The sequence below is a fragment of the Takifugu rubripes genome, chromosome 1 (genome assembly GCF_901000725.2).
Source record: "Takifugu rubripes chromosome 1, fTakRub1.2, whole genome shotgun sequence".
NCBI lineage: Eukaryota > Metazoa > Chordata > Actinopteri > Tetraodontiformes > Tetraodontidae > Takifugu > Takifugu rubripes.
This window is the reverse complement of record NC_042285.1, coordinates 20,754,622-20,775,098: the sequence shown is the minus strand read 5'-3', so window position 1 is coordinate 20,775,098 and position 20,477 is coordinate 20,754,622. Positions and strand designations below refer to the sequence as shown.

At 45.4% G+C, this 20,477-nt stretch overlaps 1 protein-coding gene across 1 annotated transcript; it reads right to left on the bottom strand.

Annotated features, from left to right (window-relative positions):
• Positions 1-9,738: 9,738 nt before the first annotated feature.
• Positions 9,739-20,348, bottom strand: zgc:162707 (UPF0524 protein C3orf70 homolog B). The gene is made up of 2 exons (XM_011610609.2): positions 19,837-20,348; positions 9,739-11,840 (listed from the first exon to the last, which is right to left on the bottom strand). Exons 1-2 carry the CDS (start codon positions 20,018-20,020, stop codon positions 11,137-11,139), a joined length of 888 nt encoding a protein of 295 aa, XP_011608911.2. The 5' UTR covers positions 20,021-20,348; the 3' UTR covers positions 9,739-11,136.
• Positions 20,349-20,477: the final 129 nt, after the last annotated feature.

Genomic DNA, 20,477 nt, shown 5'->3' with positions numbered 1-20,477 from the left:
AGACAACGCCTGACAGCCTGCCCTGAGGTGTGCGCTGGTTCCTAACTCGCTCACGATTGTGAAGATGACACCTGCTATCTCGACAAAGTGTTGGAAGCTGCCAAGTTCCTCCCAGGGTGAGGTGTCTTCCTCTTTTTTCCACCACCTTTATGTGTGTGTTTACATATATTAAACTACAGGTTATGTACAAAGTAGCAGATTTACAAGATCAGGTAGGGTAATAGGAAATTAATACTTTTTTTGTCATAGAAAATCTGCACTTGTATTGATATTCATGTCAGATTTTCTGCAGGTCTCCTGAGGGTTTAAATTCATTGACCATTACAGCCGTGTGACCTAGCTGCCCAGTCTAGCTGCAGACACAGAGGAAACAAATATCTATACAGAATATTACTGATTTTGACTCTTGATTCTTTACTTTTTTGCTTCATCCAAAACACGAGGATCTATTTCAGTCTCACAGTCTCTGCTTACGCTTGTGTACAAGTGGAACTTAACATTGACTTTAGCTCTAAAATAACCTGCTACTGCACAATAGACAGTTTTAATGTGCGAGTGATTCAGCCAGACACAGATTCCAGGGGGAGAGTGATACACCAGATGGTTTCAGGAGGTTCGCTTCCACCTTTAACATTAATCCACAGCCACAAGTTGAAAAGACCGGCCCTGTGGGCACATTCATGTGTGAAACCTGTGCCTCATACTTTGAAGAGCATCACTGGTGAACTGTCAAAAAATCCACTGTGATGTAGTTATGAAGTGCAAACCTGCACGTTGAAAATGTCTTCAGGATATATTGCCAAGGTCAAAAACATGCCCTGAGTGGGCTCTAATAAGGGTTTGTACATCAAGCTGGAATTCATCCAAGTTATTCTAATTTCAGAACTTAGCATTGTTGCTAGCAGGAGCCGTGTTTCCAATGTTGAATTTCCAACTGTGGCAAGATTTTGAATCCTGGAGGCGGGGAAGGTTGTTTTCCACCATAAATAATGCAAGGAGCACAAGGCAAACCAAACTTCCTCTGCTGTTTGGATGGCGTAAGTTAGCCTGGCAGCACGATACCTGGGCACTGCCATGGTGCAAAGCCAAGAGCATGAGATGATGAAAAGGGGGCCCTGCTGTAGGGAACACCTGCTCCCTCGTGGTCGGTGCACCTATGTGAGCACATTGAATTTACAGCGTCCTCCTCTCGCTCTCCCCAACAGAGGACTGCCTGAGTGACAGTAGTTTCCTGCATACTGGTCTGTTCCCTCTTCCCTTGGGTCTAATTTGTGCAAGCTGCCTTGAAACTGTGCAGGAACAAAGCCAGCTGAGGGGGCTTGTGCATGGGACTAGCCGTTCCTCTGCGCCTTTGGTTCTGATGCCGGTTCATCTACGTTCCTCTGTTCCTGCCAGCGTCCCCCTTCGCCTCAGTGTGTCAGCCGTGTGTTTGTGATTAGATGAAATGAAGGCGGATTGAGAGGTCATGAAGTTAGTAGGCTAAACACAAATAATGGCAGCAGAGAAAGCAAAGAAAATGTTTGTATCTTACGGCATTATATAGCAGAGCTACCTTTCTGTCTTTGTCTACAAGATTGTTCTATTTGTAGGACCCTTAAAGGGAAGGAGCCCCGGTCTGAAAGAAGAAGACTTCTGGAGTTGAATGAGATGAATCAACAATATTAAAACTCTGCTGGGGGAAGAAAGAAACATGCTGACACTTTCAGAGTGTCAGTTCTTACAAAAAAGAGAATCTGTGTCTTGGACGAGTGGAGATTAATCATCCCACACTTTCAGAAGCGTGTGGTGCAGAGCTGAAATGTATAATTCCCTCCGCAGATGAACGTCTCGGTTCACTATTGTATGTAGTATTTTTCACCTGACAACCAATTGCAAGAGAGGAACTCCTGTCCTGACACCTTCGCTGCAATAACACGCCAATTTACAACTCTCCAAGAGAAGAAATAGGAAGATTACCACATCTACACTGGAGGTGTGACAGCACTCAGCATGGACCCAGGAATATTGGTACATCAGAGGGCCAGCCCATTGATGTGAAATCCCCTCAACACTCTTTGATGTTCAGAAGCTATTTTGGGGCATATCTGACCTCAAATATCACATGCTCATGTTAGTCTGACGATAGATCTGAGAGGGCAATTTGCATGGAAATGTAATGAAACATTTGGTTGGTTGTTTGTGGTCTTAATTCAACTACTGTCCGTAGTTGATCAAAAAATGTGTTGATCAAAAAATGTGAATCATTCAACATTTCCTGAGCTCCATTAAAACCTTTGAAAAACTTTGTGCCTCCTGCCTTTTTAAGCGTGGGTAACTATCAACCAACCTGTTAGCTAACATACAGCACTTTAAGGTTTACGTGTGATGCTCGAGTCTGAAGGCATGACCCCTCGATGAGGGTCCCTCTAGTGGTTGGTTAAATTAAAAAAGAAACCTGCCTCCCTACAGTATTTTAAGATGTATATGGTCAACACTTAAAACTCCACTTAGTTTCTTTGATTATTTTTGGTTTAGCTTTTCACTGTGATACATTTGATGTTAACATACATCATGTTATTTGCTGGAAAATGCCAGAAAGCATCTTGTGTGACAGTTCTGTTCCTCTCACCCTTAAAAAGTTGGACACATGAGCAGAAACATCATACATCTGCTTCATTAGGCTGCCACTACTGCCCAGTTTATGGCTGTAAATGCTGCCAGTCCCTATTTCTCTCCATAGTGACGCTGGCTGGAACCAGAAAGAGATGTGCAAGGGTAAAAATCAAAGCAATGTCAAGGAGGGGGGTCTTACAGGCGAGCTAATCATGGGTTTTAAGAACAAATTTAGAAACATTAAATATGTGGTTAAAAATTACCTGAATATGATTCTGTATTTTCAAGGTAACACTCTGGGTGTTTTAAAAATAAAAAGAACAGAGAGATTTTAAAGGGAGTTTTTAAGCTGTGAATGAGAAAGTCAATGGAAGCCAGATAGATTCCAGGAAGTTCATCACAGCACAGGTAATGATCTGTGCTGCAGAGGAACATTCCATAAATCAAAGAGACTTCCAGCTGAAGACAACGGAAAATTAAACCGGGTAATGGAGCGTGGGTATAAAGTGGATGAAAGCTTGCATCACGTTTCACCATGCAGGCGCATTACTAACAACAGCAGTCCTGCTGGGAACACGATGGGTCCTGACCTCCGTTTGGATGAGAAAGAAAAGACAATTGTTGCAAAACAGCCTGTGGAAAAAAGCTCCAATTAGTTAAAGTTACTTGGCAAGATCCAAGTTATACAGATGTACCAATATATGATATTTTATATACATGACCAAAGATCCAAACGTTCAGTGGGAAATGCATCGCCCGCAGGTGTTGGATCTTCCATCGGGGGGTCCTTTATTTAACCAGAATGATACCTGCTGTTTAATCACACTGTCTCAGTCTCATTGCACAGCTTTGTAACATTTAGGACAATACCAATGTGGACCGGGACATGTGTGGAGGAAACGGACAGTTTGACAGGATACACTCAAATAACTGGAAATTATGGGTGTTGATGACCCAATACAACGTGAACTGCAGCTTCTTCTTTTCACAGGACACAATTAACCTTTTTAGTTGTGTATGTGTCCCGTTGGGGAGGCTTTCTTTCACGCAAAGACATTTCAATATAAGTGAATTATGCTCTTGAGGTCAAAGTCCGTGCTGACAATGCAGACTCAGACTCACCTCTGGAGATGGATTTTACTTGTTGTTTTTACTGTGAAAAAGCATAAAACCAAGTCCGACATGCTGTTAAACACAGAGCACAACACAGTTCTGGCATCTCAGAGGGTTTCAGCTGAGGCCTGAAGCTTAATCATCAGCCTTCCACTGCATCCATGACTCCCCTCCTCTCACCTTCAAGTGCTGAACACTTGCAAACATTAATTTGAGTTTAAAGTAAAATAAAGAACGACAGACTACAAAATAAACTATTTTCTTGTTATCTTTGAATTTCAACTGATCTGTAATACGCACAAAATCTACAGCTCATATTCAACACTGCCCGATCTAATCCGAAATGATCGTAAAGATCTCACCCCACAGGTGTGTTATTGTTAGCATGTGCTATAAAAAAGGACTTCTGTTCAGAAGTATAAAAAAAGATGTGATTTTTGAGGTTGTAGTGAAGAGTAACGAAGCTCAGCGTAACGATCCTCCACCCCATTCTCTGCTGGTCAATTGTGAGGAAAATGGACTGTCACTTTCCACAGAGGACAGGTGTCCCATTGTTGGAGTGTGGTGAGATAGCAGTGGGGGCTGTGCCATCTACCTAGACGTGGATTCTTACTGGAGCTATGCGTGCCCACCAGCGTGATCCCCTTCAAACGCACAGCTGTCCTCTCCGCTGTGATCCTGCCCTGATCCAGCAGGACCGGCCTTTGTTCCTGCCTGGCGTCGGTGCATCTGCCCAGAACCCTGGACCTCGCACAGCTGCTGTCAGCAGCACCATTAGCAGCAGGGGTCTCTGCACCAGATGCTACCCAGGCCACAGTCATATTTATCCACAGTTATTTCCAGCAGTGGTGCCCCTGCTCCTTCGCTTCCTCCCCTCAGACTCGCGAGACAGAGCACAATCTGCAGGGTTTTTCTCAGAGGCAACTACTGTCTTTTAAATAATTAAAATCTGGAAGAGAAAGCTCAGGGATGCCAAGGACAGCGTGAAAACTCGTCCTGTATTTTAAACCTGATGGCCTAAGGTCAGCATCCCCTTAATTTATTTTTTACCTTGTAAGGTCAAATGAACAATTAGTTTGCTCACAATTTAGTGTTTTAGGTTTTTCCCTCTTAGAAACACTCACCATGGATTGTCTCTGTATTTGATTTTGAAATTGGTGGAATTATACATTATATTATATAATGCAATAAAGAATATATGATTACGAATGCAAACGGCGTTTGCGTTCAAATCTGACATTTGTACAGTAGAGATCTCAAGATCTCGATATATTGGTATTAAATCTCCTGCAATTCATGAGGTCTCAGCAAGAAAAACACATATATTGAAAAAAAATCCCAGCATGGATGATTTGGTTAGAAAAAGAACAACTAAAAAAAAAAAAAAATCACACATTCTAAAGCATGAAATATGTTTTGGAACATCTGTTTTTGAGTTCATGGAAAATGCGATTCATTGTTTATTCTCTTTAGCTGCTTTGCCTCAAAGATCTCTCACCTTCACCTTCTTGAGAAGAACAATAGAGCCTTTGACTAAAAGAGCCAGATATTTATCAGATCTGTGCCTGAGCTCAAAAAATTCAAATATTTGTGGGAAAAGTACTGAAAAAACAAAACAAAGAACTCCAAGATGAAATAAAGACAGACAGTGTTGGAGGAGCTGACAGGAGCAGAATGCAGATCAACACAGTGTTTGCAGAGGCATCATTGGAGGCCGGGAACTGTATAAATATTCAATTTTCTCTCTGCAGCATGTGTACAGAGTACGTGTTACATCCAAAGTGGACTAAATGGTGAAGAAATGGGTTCCATATTTTTATTATAAAGGCAGAGTTACTCAGCAGCACCTGTGTGTTGACTATGTCAGGTGCTCTTCAGATAGTTATTACTATCAATCATCAGGTATAATTCATCAATTTTGTGGTTTAAAACCTACACATTATTAACAACCTCTAACGCACATTTGCACTGGAACTATTTATGGATACAATTGTGGAAGGTGATGTTCCACAGGAGCCATACATTATCATTTGTAACCCAGATATTCCATGGTTTCCTTCTCTTTGGCTCGGTTCACCCATGAAGAACGCCTAACTCCTACTGCACAGTAACCTCCCTCTGTTAGACCTTCCACCCCAGTATGAAGTGCTCTGACCTCGCCACAGCCTGTATTCACCCCTCACATAATCCCACAACAATAGACAAAACAATATTAATGCACCGAGAAGCCCGAAGGTCTGGTGCAGCCTATCACTTTCAGGCAACGGGGCTCAGCTGTCATTTACATGCTAATGGTGTTATTGGAGGAGATGAAAACGGGGCAGGGGGCCATGCTGTGCTGCCAGTTGAGGAGGTGTTTGAGGGACTGCAGCACAGTGCAGCGCATACAACCAGTGAGTGTGGAAACCCATCTGCTGGTCCTCATCTGGTGCACCAGGTCCATTTACACGCTGCCTAATCGGACATGCCGGATGCACGCACCCCCTCCCCCTCATCTCCTTTGGCAGACGGACACTGTCATGGCCTTTCAAACACAAATTAGTTAGCCTTGCATGCTAAGTGCCGTGCACCTGGTTCGGGGCCACATTAAATGTTTATCAGCTGGGAGATTCTGCTCCTCTGCTGTGGGCTCCGAGCTGGGCTTCAGTGACTGGGTATATTTTTTAAGTTGTTTTGCGCTCTGCGTCGTTATTCACACGTGCACCCATGCACACTCGCGCGCACGTGTGTGATCCAAGGCTAGCGCATAATGTAGAAGTAACCTTTTATTTTTCACCCACACTCTCAGTGTGTGGTGCATGTTCATGCTTACTGTCCCCTTTTCAAGATGCAATTCAGAGGTTCGTGTGGGCGTTCTGAAGCCTGACTCTAGCCAAGCAGAAGAACGAAAGCGGGCCAGTGACCGCACCCACTTCTCATCATCTGCGTATGTCCACAGGCAGCCTCCAGTAACATACCACCAGTTTCTAATTCCTAATGCAAATGAACATACAAGCACTCGTATAGTAATGATTTCATCTTCTCTAGTCAGACCATTTCTTCTGACCCTCATCTGAACATTGATTTTGCTGCTCGATGAAACATAGATGAGAATACCATCGAAGGACAGTAATAAGGGAAGCACAGAGAGCCTTTAAAAGATTCTGCTGCTTTTGCTATTGTTTTGCTCACATAAAGTGCATTTGAGGACATTTCCTTCCGATTGCTGCACACATTAATGGATCAAATGCTCATCCTGGGGCGCTATTACAGCGAAGATCTCCTAATGCAATAATTCCCCTGGAGCCTGTAGTTTTTACGGTTGATGGGCAGCGGGCATTTAGATTTAGAAAGCTTACCTCCTGTATTTTTAGTCATATCTGCTAGAAGCAATCTGGGTCCAGCACTGGCCTAGATCTCCATCTCTATTTTGGGAGAGCCTTTACACAGTATTAAATGGAGGATGGACAATGTTATTTTTTATTTGTTTATTTATTGTTAGTGGTTTTACAAAATGCTCTGACAGACAGGGGATGCAACTGTTCAAAGTGTTGTGGGACAGACCAGATCATTTAAATCAACGCCGCCTCGATGACAGACTTTTCCGTAAGAGAGCAGGTATTGGTTTGATCACTGAAGAATCCGAAAATTAATCTCAGGCACGAGGCGACACCCTTCAGAACAGTTGAGCCTGTGGAGGCCGAAGTGTGAAACCCCCTTTCTGGAGTTTGCAGGGAGAAAATCACACCGTGGTTCTAAAACGAGGAAAAAGTGCTCTAAATCCATTTTCAAAGGCGAGGGCGGACAGTGACGGAAAAGAAGCCATGAATATTTTACAGGCAGGGAGTGCAGAGCCACACTCCAGGTGACACGGCAGAGTTTATCAGAAACCCATCGGGCACGGCCGAGTCACGTTCCTGATTGTTTTATCAGCCGCCTGCTGGTGGCGTGGCCCCCAAACCTGCACGCCACCACCTCAGAGTGATTATGCTGTAAATTGGATGCATAAACAGGCAGTTTGAGATGAGTTTTGGAGGAAGGTTTGAGACAGGCAGCGCTGCTGCTCGGAGACGTCGTCTCTGTCTGCTTTCAACAGTATTAATAATAGTTTCTCTAAAGCATTAATCTCTTAACTGAAGTGATTGTTGCTGCAGCACGCGCATGTATGCGGCTGCACTTCTGCAACAATAACAGAAAGAAAGCTTTATTCTGTTGCACATAAATGTTTCAGTCCTTTTCATTTGCAGCTCACCCCGGAATACTAATGAACTTTCTCTGATGATTCCAACAGGAATACGTGTTATTACACGCTACTGTGTGATACTGCTTTTAATGATCTGAATAATTGAAATTTCTGAGAAAAACCTGCCTTTGAGGTTTAAAATAGTTCTGGGAAAGACTAATAATGTTTTCTCCACTCCCTATATACCTTCATTGAAAAATCTAGTGGAACAACTCTCAGCTTTTTCATGTGTGCCATGTTTTCCTTTTGTCACTCGGGATCTCTGAATATGGAGGCCAAGGTCCTGCAGCGTCTGACCCCTGCAGCGAGAACGCTGGTAAAAGAAATTAAAAGCAATCTTCCCCCAAAGGCTGCGTTATGGAAGGCGGACTAAAAGTAAGGAGAAAAGTGTTGAACTGACAACATCAATGCGACTCGCGTGACTCGAGCTGCGCCAGCCGTGCTTGTAAAGCAGACCTTGAACAAGGACATTTTTTGATTTGACATGTGTGTGTGGGTGTGTGTGTGTGTGTGTCCAGGCTCTCCAGTGCTCAAGGTGCCTGCCAGTTGAGTGACTTTGCCGCGAGGGATTAACAGTAACAGGATCTGTTCATGAAATCTGTCTGCATCGTCTTATTTCAGAATGTCGAACTGCACAACGTTGCGTGCCAGCACACACTCCCCTGCGCGCACAATCGGTGTAAAGGCTTTACACACGCTTGCGTCACCGTGCTTTAATTGCGCTCCCTCTTCTCTGCCTGTCGCTGCATTTTCGTCTGCCTTTCTTCTCTCTTGTGTCTCCTTTGTGTTGTACCTGCCGTTCTCCTCTTCACCCCCTCTGCGCTTTCATGCTCCCTCACAGCGTCCTATATTTATATACGCTGATTAGCATTTCCCTTGGCGTTCACTGCACATTATATTGACTGAACATAATCAATAGGCAGAGATGCACAGAGGCGTCAATCGGCGCTTCGAGGCAGCAGCGATGAATCTGTGGTTATCACTGAGAGTGAAGGGTTACATATCGAAGGTGAGTCAGTCTGTTTCACTTCATCCACCAGAACTCTGTGCTAAAATCTGCTGGTTCCCTTATTTTGTGAGGAAGCAGCTCTTATGAAGGATGTCTAAGAGTCACAAATTTCGACATTTCGGAAGAGACAAACAAACACAGCGAAGGTGTTGAGTCACCCTCACACTTTTCTGTCCTGCCCAGTCGGAGTGTTAGTCATCTGTGAGCCCGCCGGAGGAAAGAGACTCAAAGTTAGGCCAAAAGTAAAAACAGCGAGGGGAGGAGAGAGGAACTTTTACTCAGTGATTAATAAGTCATAAACCCACAGACAAACTGAGGCATTACAATTTTTAAAAAAAAAGACTTTTGAAATGCTTTTAATGAATGGACTTGCCCTGGAGCTAATGTGTTTTAAGGTCTCTAAAAGATGAGTGGAAGTAAGTTTCATCCCCCGCGTGCTAACGTGCTATGTGCGTTATTAAGTGCTGAATAAATTTCGCAGCGCTTTGCTTGTGTAAGGCTCGTTGGAACCCAGGTTCAAGAGAAGCTTGTCTGGGGTCGTCCACCTTCCCTGCGTTACACGATTCTCTCCCCAAACATCTTTTTTACTGACTTACTTACTGATGTTTTACTGACATTTACTGATAGAAATGGATTCCCACTCCGTTGCCGTGGTTGGTGCGTTGCCGTGGTTGGTGCGCACGCAACCATCGGCTGCTAATTTAAGACTGACCTGTGACTCAGAGTTCAAGTCTGACCTTCCTCCTCCCTTCTATAATCGGGTGTCAGCCTGTCCAGCTGCAAAAGACATCTGAGGCAGGAAAAAGGGATAGGTTATGGTTTATTAATATGAAAATAATGAAAACGCCATTAAGAACAAACAAGATTTAAATGCAGTAGGAGGGACTTTGTTTAGCATGATTATTATAGACGGAGGATCCGACTCCGCATTCCGCTCCAAATGACTGCAGACGTAAGTCTTTTATTTCATCAAATGTGCCAACAGAGCAATACACAAAGTGAATATTTCCATGCTATTTTAACACAACTTTCCTGGAAATTAAAGATTTTTTTTTAAAAAGAGAAAGACCTAGCCTGTCTATTTCTCAGCTGACTAATTAGGGGCTGTCTGGCTAATCTTGTTCCAAGCGTAATAATCACAACATCATGTCCATTATTATAGTCCAACAGTTATTTGGCATCCTAGCCCTTATACTCTAATCATATTTATACAGTCCCTCAAATAACTTTGCTCTGCCTTCTGCACAAAATAAGTCTCTCTAAGCATCATCACAACACATTTCACAACCAATTACTGCTCAACAACTCAGTATCATTATATGTGTCTGTATATACTCTATATATTACTTGATTCATTGTTGGGACTTTGTAGCTGCACCTCTGTCAGGGAAACGTCCTTCCTATGGAAGGTGTTTGCTGCTAACAGTCGTGTTGACCTTACTGTCCTATTTAACCGTGGGAAAGTGCTTTATGAAGGAGCGGCCTCGCTGGGTTGGACTGGCAGATACAGTACAGAATTGTGCTTCTGTTTAACACTTGATTGTCGAACTCCCAACTACGATGACGTTGGCGTCTGCGAAGTGCACCCCGGCTGTGCTGCTAATAAGCGTGACAGAAAGACCTGTGCCGGCAGCTGAGTAATTAACAGGTGAAAGGCTAATGTGCTGTGGACTCGTGAGAGGTAGCTAGCCTTGTACTTACTATGCTCAAGAGTCAGTATTATTAAAATGTGTGGGTGCAGCTAGCGAGCAGAGAAAAGGAATTGGCAGGCTTATTTGCCACTTAAATATTGAATCAACAGTGTTATGAATGTGACTTTACTTATTGGGGAACCGACACAGACTTTTGCTCTTGTTACTCGTACTGGTTCCTGTGTGAATACCATGCAGTTGCTCCAGTTGGCCTGTGGTGGATGTGCCTGCTACTCCTGTGCTTATTTCTCCGGTATCATATTGGGAAATAGGAAATCACTCCGTGCGGGCAGACGGACAGATAATTGGCTGTGCGTGAGTGCATACATACAGTCCAATAAAACACCTGCAGGAAAAAAAAGAAGAAGAAATCGATTCTCAGTGGCCCTGTGGCATCGAGGGCAGGTCCGCGTATGCTCGGTCCATGTGGGCTAAATCCTCGCGTTACTCGTCATGTGACGGCTGCTGCTCTCCCACAGCAGGGGTCCAACGTGGACCCTTTCGATCCTTCACACAGTTGTTTCGATCTTTTCGATGATCTCTATCATAGATTTGGAAGGCGACAGCAGAGAACAGTCATCGTGATCCCAGAGGCTGCCGGGGCTGGAGTGCCCGTCTGTGCTTAGCACGTCCTCCTCCTCCTCCTCCTCCTCCTCGCTCTCATCCTCACAGGACTCCAGGTAGTGCAGCCCCAGCGCGTTAATGCCAGAGTCCTCGGAGCTGGACGGAGAAGAGCAGTGGTCCATTTTGGGGCCTTTGACCTTGTCGAGTGGAGAAGGCCGTTTCTCTTCATTTTGCGCCTTCTGGACCGGCTGCTCGGGTGGGGGTGTGCTGGGCTGCTGAACCGGTGCTGCGGGCTTTGCTGGGGGCTGAGGGGCGGGAGGATTCGGCAGGTTCTGGGATTTAGAAAGAGCAGGGGGTAAAAGGGCAGGAGGCTGAGGCGGCTCCGGCAAGGGAGGCGGAGAACGCTGTACGTAGCACATCTTTCCGTTAATACGCTTCACAACGTAGTCGTCCAAAAACAGGTCGGAAATGACGCAGTACTTGGGTGACTCCAGGTAAGGCGGGGGCTGGTAACTGGGGGCGAGCTTCAGGAAGCGCTCGGCCAGAGAAATGGACAGATCTATGGAGTTACTGTGTTCCGCCCCTGTCGGCGGGACAGCGGTGCTGGGCAGCCGGCACACATTGGTCATGGGCTGGTACACATACTTGCCTAAATTGGAAGAAAAAGAGAAGAAAGAGGTTGTAGTTAAGTCGGTTCTGGAGACCTCCTCTCACAGATTTACAGCTCAGAGCCGGATCACATGATCCTTTCTTTGCCCACTCCCTCTGCTTCTACAGAGCCACCTTTAAACACACCTCTGCCTTTTCATCCCCCTAAAAATGTCAATTCTGTTTACACAACAGAGTAATAGAGTACGGCAGAGATCCTCCGATGACACAAACCCTCCCAGAAGTCAGATTTTGGATGATAACACTACTGCAACAGATGTTTTCACATCAGCAGAGAATGAAACGAGCATGTGTATTTGACTGTGAGTGGGAGACTCTCAGGATGAATGGACCTGACTCTGCAGGTCCACTCAGCTGTTCTCTCAGCTCATTAGTTTGCTTTCCAGTTTCCGATCCAGTTACGGTTCTCCCTGTGCTCGCGAGTGCCGTTCTCAACTGCACAAGCGGCATCTTGGCAAAAATGCTCCGAGCAGCCCTCCATGCAGCTCCCTTTCATCCTCAGACGGGAGACGCTTGGAAAAGTAGGTGAACGCGGAGAAGAGATGGAGTTGCTCCAGTTGGGAAGGATTCTTGAGCTCTTGCATCAGTGATGTGGACCTTCAGGCAGCACCTGCTTCACCATTTGGTGAGTTAAGAGCGAGTAAATATTGGATGCTACATTTACTGGGCTGCTAGTCGCTAATGTGGTGAATAAATAAAGCACCTTGAATATTCATTTTAATGTGAAAGAGAAAATACCCACATATATACTTTTCTATCAGTGTGTGTACATCACATACTGAAGTTCCCCTCATTTTGTAATTCCATGGAACAAAAACACAGTTAATGTCAACTTTTACTTCATTTGTCATTGTTGGGTTGATTTATGCAGCCAAAAGGCCTCTCGACATCTTTGTGCCTCAAACACAGACATATATTTTTGGAGATGTTTTTGGGAGCTGTGAGTGAATTACACTTTCATATGACAAACATCTGCCAGTTTTTAGAGGCTGTACCAGTTTTCACACCACAATCTTGTATTCCGTGTTGCCCGAGTCAGAAATTAATCAGATCCACCTGAGATGGAGCTGAAATCAGAGTAGAACTGTAGACTTGGAACATCCAGTCAAGAGCAGTAACCACATTTAAACTGTTGCCAGGTTTCGCATAGAATCAAAGACTGGGCTCTGATTTACAGCATCTAGGCACTGTCTGTGCAATAGATCCAGATAGCATGCGACATCATGCTAATACAGGGTGTGAGCAGACGTTGCACACTCCTGCTGTGAGAGGCTGAGGCTTTCCTCCCATCGAAGCTGAGGTTTATATTCACGCAGTACAAAAGGAACGCAGTGACTGCTAACGAATGTTACTCATTCTTGCAGCCTGCTGCCCTCAACTCTGCAATACTGCCTGAATCGTTCGCTTCAGACGTGTGTTTAACCGGCTCCCTACAGAGAGAAAGCACTGAAGATGACAGGCCTACGCATCAGTTCCTCTCACTCCACATCCCTGTCTGTTGTTCAGTCAGAACAGCTCTTCTTAGGTTCTACTGAAAACAGAAGAGATGGCAAAGGAAAATAATAAGAATAACTACATTCACTCAATTGGGAAACCTGAAGCAATTGAAAGGCAAAAGGAATGTCAGAGAACAAAGGAGCCAACCGATCTCAACGCAGTGGTCGTCAGTTTGATGAGAAAAACTTAATAGGCCATGTTGCAACTGAAACAAACACATTCAGCTGTAAAGGATATTGGCCACAAATGGGCAATAAAGCCCCAGAAGATAACATTTTGACATTTAGTTGCTAGCGTAATTGCATTCATCCATCTGGAGTATAAGATGCTAACAGCGCACCCATATGCATGCACAGGCAACAAAGCACACCCATGATGATTAGGAGCCCACACACTGGTTGTCATTAACATCCCTGCAGACATGGAAGTAATTTTTTTGTAAACAAATAGTGAGCTTATTCATCCAATGCTTATGCATTATGCTCACATTTTAAATTTAGAATTAATCGGATTTTTAAGCCTAATTAGGCTGATATTGGTTATCGTGCCAAGGATATTCATGGCTAGCAAGACAGCATCGGCTGTAATTTTCCTCTACTTGTAGCATGAAAGTGCCAGTAGCAGCTCTGGCATGGAGGTTAGAGGAAGAGGCAGCGGGAGGGCGGGAATATGAGGATGAGAAGGCGAGCCAAAAATGGAGGAGCAGCAGGGACCAGATGAGACTGATCTGCTGAGGCAGAGAGCAGAGGTGATGAAACCGCTGGACATTCCTCCATTTTACAAAAGTTGTATCTTGACTAATTAATTAAGTTAACCAACAGAAACTATTGCAAGTGTTCTCACATTTTATTCTTTGTTTTCCTTTTCAAATTTGTCTTCGGTTGTGAGAAACGGACGCCACGGAAATAAATGCAACATTTTCATATAAAAGTCAGGCTCTCCATTATTGGGCTGCTGTCGAAACCCAGTGAGCAACATCGTAGGGTCCCGACTCATCACCGCGTCAAAAATCACATTATTTTATTTACCTGTTCCTAAAAACAGTGGATGGAAATGAGGAGAGAACTATTGAGGAAAGGAAATTCAAATATTTGCAAACAGGGACAGAATTCCACGAGCTTTAAACAACTAGTTATGTTCAAATGCTACAAGTGAACGTTCTAATCATACATCTCTCTAAAATTAGGTGCATTAGGTCACCAGTTTATATAAAAATTATGTAAATACAGTGCCCCTTTCTGCTGATGAGGCATTTTAAATGCCCCAGGGTCCACTCGTCAGCCTGCCTGTAAAAATGTTTTAATTATCTCTTTGGTCAAATTGCATGGCATTTTCTGCCTCCACCAGTTACTCTGGTTATAATGCAATTAAGGCTTTAGCCTCTTTCTTCCCAGGTGAGTCATACGGATATTAATGAATGGGGATTGATTTAATCTCCCTAAAACTAATATTCCTAAACAGCGTCTCCAAAAATCAGCATATCTGAAATCCTTTTAACCACAAAACCGAGGCCACAGTTCTTTCACACAGCAAATGCAATATAAGAGTTGGGGGGCATTTTTCTTAATAGACGTTTAAAGTCCAGGGTGCTATAATGTAGACGCATGCATGTGAATGCTTCTGAGTCAGTAATTTAGAGTAAAAAATGGAAGCTCCTCCGCAGACCCGCCACTTTACACCTACTGTGGTGCTGAGAAAACTCCGCTGCGGAGGAATGATGGCAGAGTATCCCACTGAGAGCAGCCAGAACAGACCAGAATAACACGCAGCCATGGGACACGTTACACGATGAGTAAGGCAAATGACTGCACTGGCTTTTTTTTTTTTTTTGCCAGAAAAGCCTTTCATCACATTATCATTAATTACAGCTAAAGGCAACAAGTTCAGCGAGGACAGATGAACGGCATTGTGGGGGGGAAAAAGGTCTGCGGCATTTAAACTTTAGATTGAACCGGAATCTTTGTGTAAATGCTGGAACCAACAAGCAGCGATACGCAGTGAAATTAAAGTCCCTCCAACTCAAGATGATGTGTCTCCATTTTAGTGCCCCCCCACCCCCACCCCCTGGACCCCGTGGCTGCCTGATGGCTGCAGGCTGCTTTATTACAGGAGACAGTTTCTGTAGAACGCCACACAACGCCTCAGAGAGCCTTCCTCTGACTCTGACTGTGTTAACACCTCTCAGCACTCTGCAGCTAGGAGGGGAAATCACTGAGATAGAGGGTTTTTCCGTCAACAACCTCAAACATAATATCCAAGATAAATGGCAGAGTTGTGACATTTCAATATCAGCTGATGTGTGGGCCTCGGTGGAGGCTGAATCATTAGCCCTCAGCGTGTGCTTTTATTGTCTTTTAAGGGGGAGGGGGACTTTGTCACATTTCAATGGCAGCTTCATCACAGGGCTGAGCAGATTTCCTCTAAATGTGGCGCTCCACTTCAACGCGGCACGCTGGTAAAACCAGAGCAACACAACAATTACTTTAGCAGACCGGCGTTATTTATCAGGCGCAGCTGCAGCCCGTCTGGCCGCTGGACGTTGTCTGCTCACAGAGCCGCCACAGTTTGGGCTGAAAACAAGGAAGCTGCGGGCAGGACAGACGGAGTTTCAGGTTTCAGCAGAGGGGACGGCCCGTCCGCTGTCATGTGAAACTCTTCTTCCTGTTTCACTCCGTCACAGCTGACTTACAGCTGGGAAATCTGCCACGGCAGCGGGGGGGACCGACAACATCCTGGACGGTTTTCCATGTGTGTTGTGATTTTTTTCATCTATAAATCCTCAGAAGTTCAGGTTTCAGGCTGGGGGGTGGTGGGGGGGGGGGGGGGGGGGGGGGGGGGGGTTGCACCACAGCTGAGTGGCGTTGGTAGAAATATGTGATCATCTGCAATTTATGGAAGCTGTTGTCCTGGAGGATAATTCAAGTCAGTACTGAGGGCAGACATGTTGGCTTTTGGACAAACGCCGCACTTTATAAAAGTGTCACCGGAGGAAACAGGAGCAAACAAACAGATTTTGATGGATTTGTCTTTAACAGAGACAGCTGGCTAAGACCAGAGCGCACTGAGGACTGAAGAGAGTGAAACTGTGTGAAAGCAGACTGAGATCTGCAAACAGAGCATTTCAGGAGGGATCCTTTGTATGTGGAGTCACGCTTTTTGTTTGGACAGTGAATGAATGACAGATTGGGAAAGCCTCCAGCCATCGATAACTAATCCATGAAACCCAACAGCATCAACTGGATAAATAAATAAATAAATAAGGTTCTTTAAAGGAAATATAGCCAGAGCCTATTTTATACAGCGTAAGTACCTGCTGGGAGCCTGTGATTATATAATTTGAAGACTGAGGGTGATAATTAGAACAAGAACGGTGAGATATGATGGCTAAACATTGAATAAAGTACGTTTTCCCGGTATCTTGTTTTTAATGGAGTGAAGAGCTGTAAAGGTGCTCTGTGTACGGGTGGATAGTGAATGTGCCACTGGGAATAATTTATCTGACTCAATAATCCCGCAGCAGCTCTGCTACCAGCTGAACCCACAGGAGGACAGCCAAAGAGCCATTATTGGCTGAACCTGAACTTTATTTCATGTTCTTAAATGTCCTGGTTTTTAGCAGAATGTAGAGCTAAAAATACAGATCGTGAGAAGTGAATACTTATCCTAAACCTCCGTCCTTCAAGGGTGCTGGAAAATCTCCAGTGGCTGCAGGGGCACAAAATGGAATTTTCCACAAATGCATCCACATTTATTTCCGGTGTCGAGGTTTATCATTGTAGATACTATACTGATAAAAAACGAATAGCACTGAATAGGAGAATTAGCACACATGAGCCACCTTTTAGCACCATTCTGCACCAGAACAGAAAGAGAAAAGAGAAAGCCCCAACGTAGCTCTTTGGCTCCGCTAGCAGACAGGGTTTACTTTCCCGCATCGGGAGAGAACATGGAGTTTGGCACAGCTAACCGGAGCTGACAGAGCAGGAGACAGGGACAGGAGAGCTCATCGCTCGGACTGGTCACTGTAATCAGTTAATGGAGAACAGAGAGGAGGAGGAGATTCAGACCAGGTGGTTCCAGTGAGCAAAAGCCCTCATCAAACACGACATATCGGCAGTGACACTAAACACAACTAATTACCACAAATGATAGGTTTGGGCTGATGCTGCCGACAGCTGGGAACGCTGCCTCCACCTACGACAAACAGCGCCCCCCCCCCACCGTATCTGCCTCAGCCAAATGTTCCGCTGTGATACAACTGAGCGCAGCACAATGGAAGGCTGGTACGATGCGAGCAGGAGACAGATCATCCTAATTAATTCAAGTTTTCTTCTGAGAGGATGATGATGAACGTAATGACTGATTTTTTTTTTTAAAGTGTTGTTTTCGTAGGACATGAGAGAAGCTGGGAAATGAGTCACGGTCCATCACCCTGCGCTGCCCCACAGGTAAGATAATGGAACTGATTAAGCTTGTTTACGTACAGGAAATATGCGGCCAGTCTTGCTCACGCGGCCTTTGAGTTTGTTTTGCATGAAAACCTATTAAAGATATAATTAAAAATGGAGACTAGCAACATTCCCCCGTGGTTGAGGCATAATTATCAGCTTTAGGAGAAGTTTATACTCCAGGCGATGAAAGAAGGCCTCACTCTTTCACAGCATTTCACTCTTTTGCATCTGCAGTTACGCTGGGAGGAAGTGCAGTGCGTGCACAAGCACGCTCTTGTGCTGTTCCCCCCACTGGGTGCCCTGGATCTGCCTGATTCAGGCTTCGGAGTCGGCCGTGCGTGCACAGGCGAGGTAAACCCGTGAACTTCACTGGAGAGATCTGAAGGTGAGATGCTCCGCTACGACCCGGCTTGCTCTTACATACACGTCACGTGTTCAAGGGGACGAAAGGTTCCGCAGCCAAAGGTTCGTGCAGCACATATTCAGGCGACTGAACATTTCGAAGGATGAGCGAGACTCCAGATCTAAAAGCTCAGAGTGGACTCGGCTGAAAAGGGAAACATTAAAAAACAAAAAAACATAGCAAACACTGAACAGAATCTGTGATTGTCCTGGCACGTTGGCTCTGTGGCCCTGCTCGGCCCCCTGCCGACCGAGGGGAAGGCATCTAAATCCAATGATTACGCAGCAAAGATTACAATGCGACTTGTGCAGTCGCACACTGTAAGCCCCCCCTGCCCGGTGCAGCAGAGGGGGCGGCTGATTGTGTTTTACACTGATCTGAGGATTTTCAGGGAAGCCAGAGCCGGGATAAATTAGGCCAGCACAAAGAGACGGACATCCTGTCGAGCCCACGTGCATGCTAATGTAATGGCAGCGTCCCGCTGTCAGGTCGACAATGGTTCAAATGGAGGCGCCGGCAGAAGCACTCTGAAAATGCCACTTGACCCGTCTCCAAGTGAAGGGAAAAGCGCACCTTTTTCTGCACGTATTGCTATAAAATAGTGAGTTAATAAACAAGTGATGAACACTTGAGTGCCACTTTACATGAAAAAGACAAAAAAAACAACAGAAAACTGATGTGGGACACTATAAACCTGGAGCTGGATGCTCTGTAGCAGCTGGTGTTGGTCCAAACAAAGAGCGCACTCGAGCGTTTCAGCCGTGGATCACAGGTGTTTATATTTGATGTGCTAGACCAGAGCGTGCTACCTGCATTTGGACCAAGTATGTGGGATTGACTAAAAATAAACCTCAGCGCCATCACGATGAGGAATTGATGCATTTGAAACGACCTTATGTGCAGAGGATGGAGTTATATATCAGGCTCCTTAGTGCTGACAAAGTATTCTTGCTTCTCTTTTGTTGTTTTTTTCCCCCACTCACAGTTCGGCAATAAAAATCTGTCCTCTCGGGCAGAGCTGTGAATCACGGCACCAATATGTGGGAATCACCAGGTCCCCCAAAGGAAGAGGACAAACCCTGCATGGGCTTTGGTGTGCAACTCCCTCACATTTATGAGGGCGGCTGCATCAAGAATCATCACATGATACGACGGAAACCTGTGTGTGCTTGCGTGCACTCATCTGTGTGTCTATATAGGATTATATGATGGATGTATGGTATAGTGTGAAGGGAATCCTTTGGAGATAATCTGTTAGGCAATTAGGCCCTTATTTCCAAAATGTGCGCCCTCCTTTGTTAAACTACATGAAGAATTCCTAACAGGGCGTAGAGCTGAAGGTTACCGAGTTGAACCGAATTTCAAAGGCTGCAGACAAGATTCCCCGTTAGAGAATGAAACACGACCACTTGGGGCAGTAATTCTAAACAAGTCCTAAAAGTGGGTGGACAGAAAACCCTTTAATCTGACGTTTCACGACTCGTACCGCAAGCAGTTTAATAACAACAGGGTGACGCCAGGTCCTTGCCTGGTCGACGCGCAGCTGCAAGCATCGCCTGACACCATCGTATTTTAACCGTGAGACACATTTGCGGCTCCACAGAAGCTGCGAGTTAGAAACTTACAGTGACACCAGCCCAGATGGCAGCACCAGTGCAGCTTGAAGCACTTCCCGTGGCTGTGCGTCGCGCAGATGGAGAGTCCGTCACACGGCAGGAAATCTGGTCTCCCCGCGCAGCTCTTGGCCAAAGCCTGCGCCTCATCCAACTTCTCACTCTTCGGACACTTCTGTGCTCCCGAGGCGGCCATGCCAACATTTCCCGGATTCAAAGAAATGAAAACCTCCGTGCAGCTTCCGTCGGGGTAAACTATAACATAACCGCGGAGGAACGAGCCGCTTTCTACGGTCCACGTCACCCCGGGAAGGGTTTGGGCTGGAAGACGAAGGGAAAAGAGGGTGAATTCGGAGCGGCTGCCTTCCTGCTCACACGAAGGGTGGAAACGTCTCCTGCAAAAAGTAGAAAGGCGTCAATTTGCGACGGCAAATGGAGCATTCAGAGCCTCCCATGGTCGTGATCCACACATCTCTTTATCCACCCCTCGCGTCAGGAAGCTTCGCTGTGCGCGCCGGTGACGCGCGTACGGAACAACGGCGCGCATCTGAACTTCACACAGCGGGAGGAGTCCGAGCACAAAGACAGCTGCTCGACGCACTTGGAACGCACCAGAGCTTCACTGTTCCTTTAAAACATCCACCTAAAGCCAC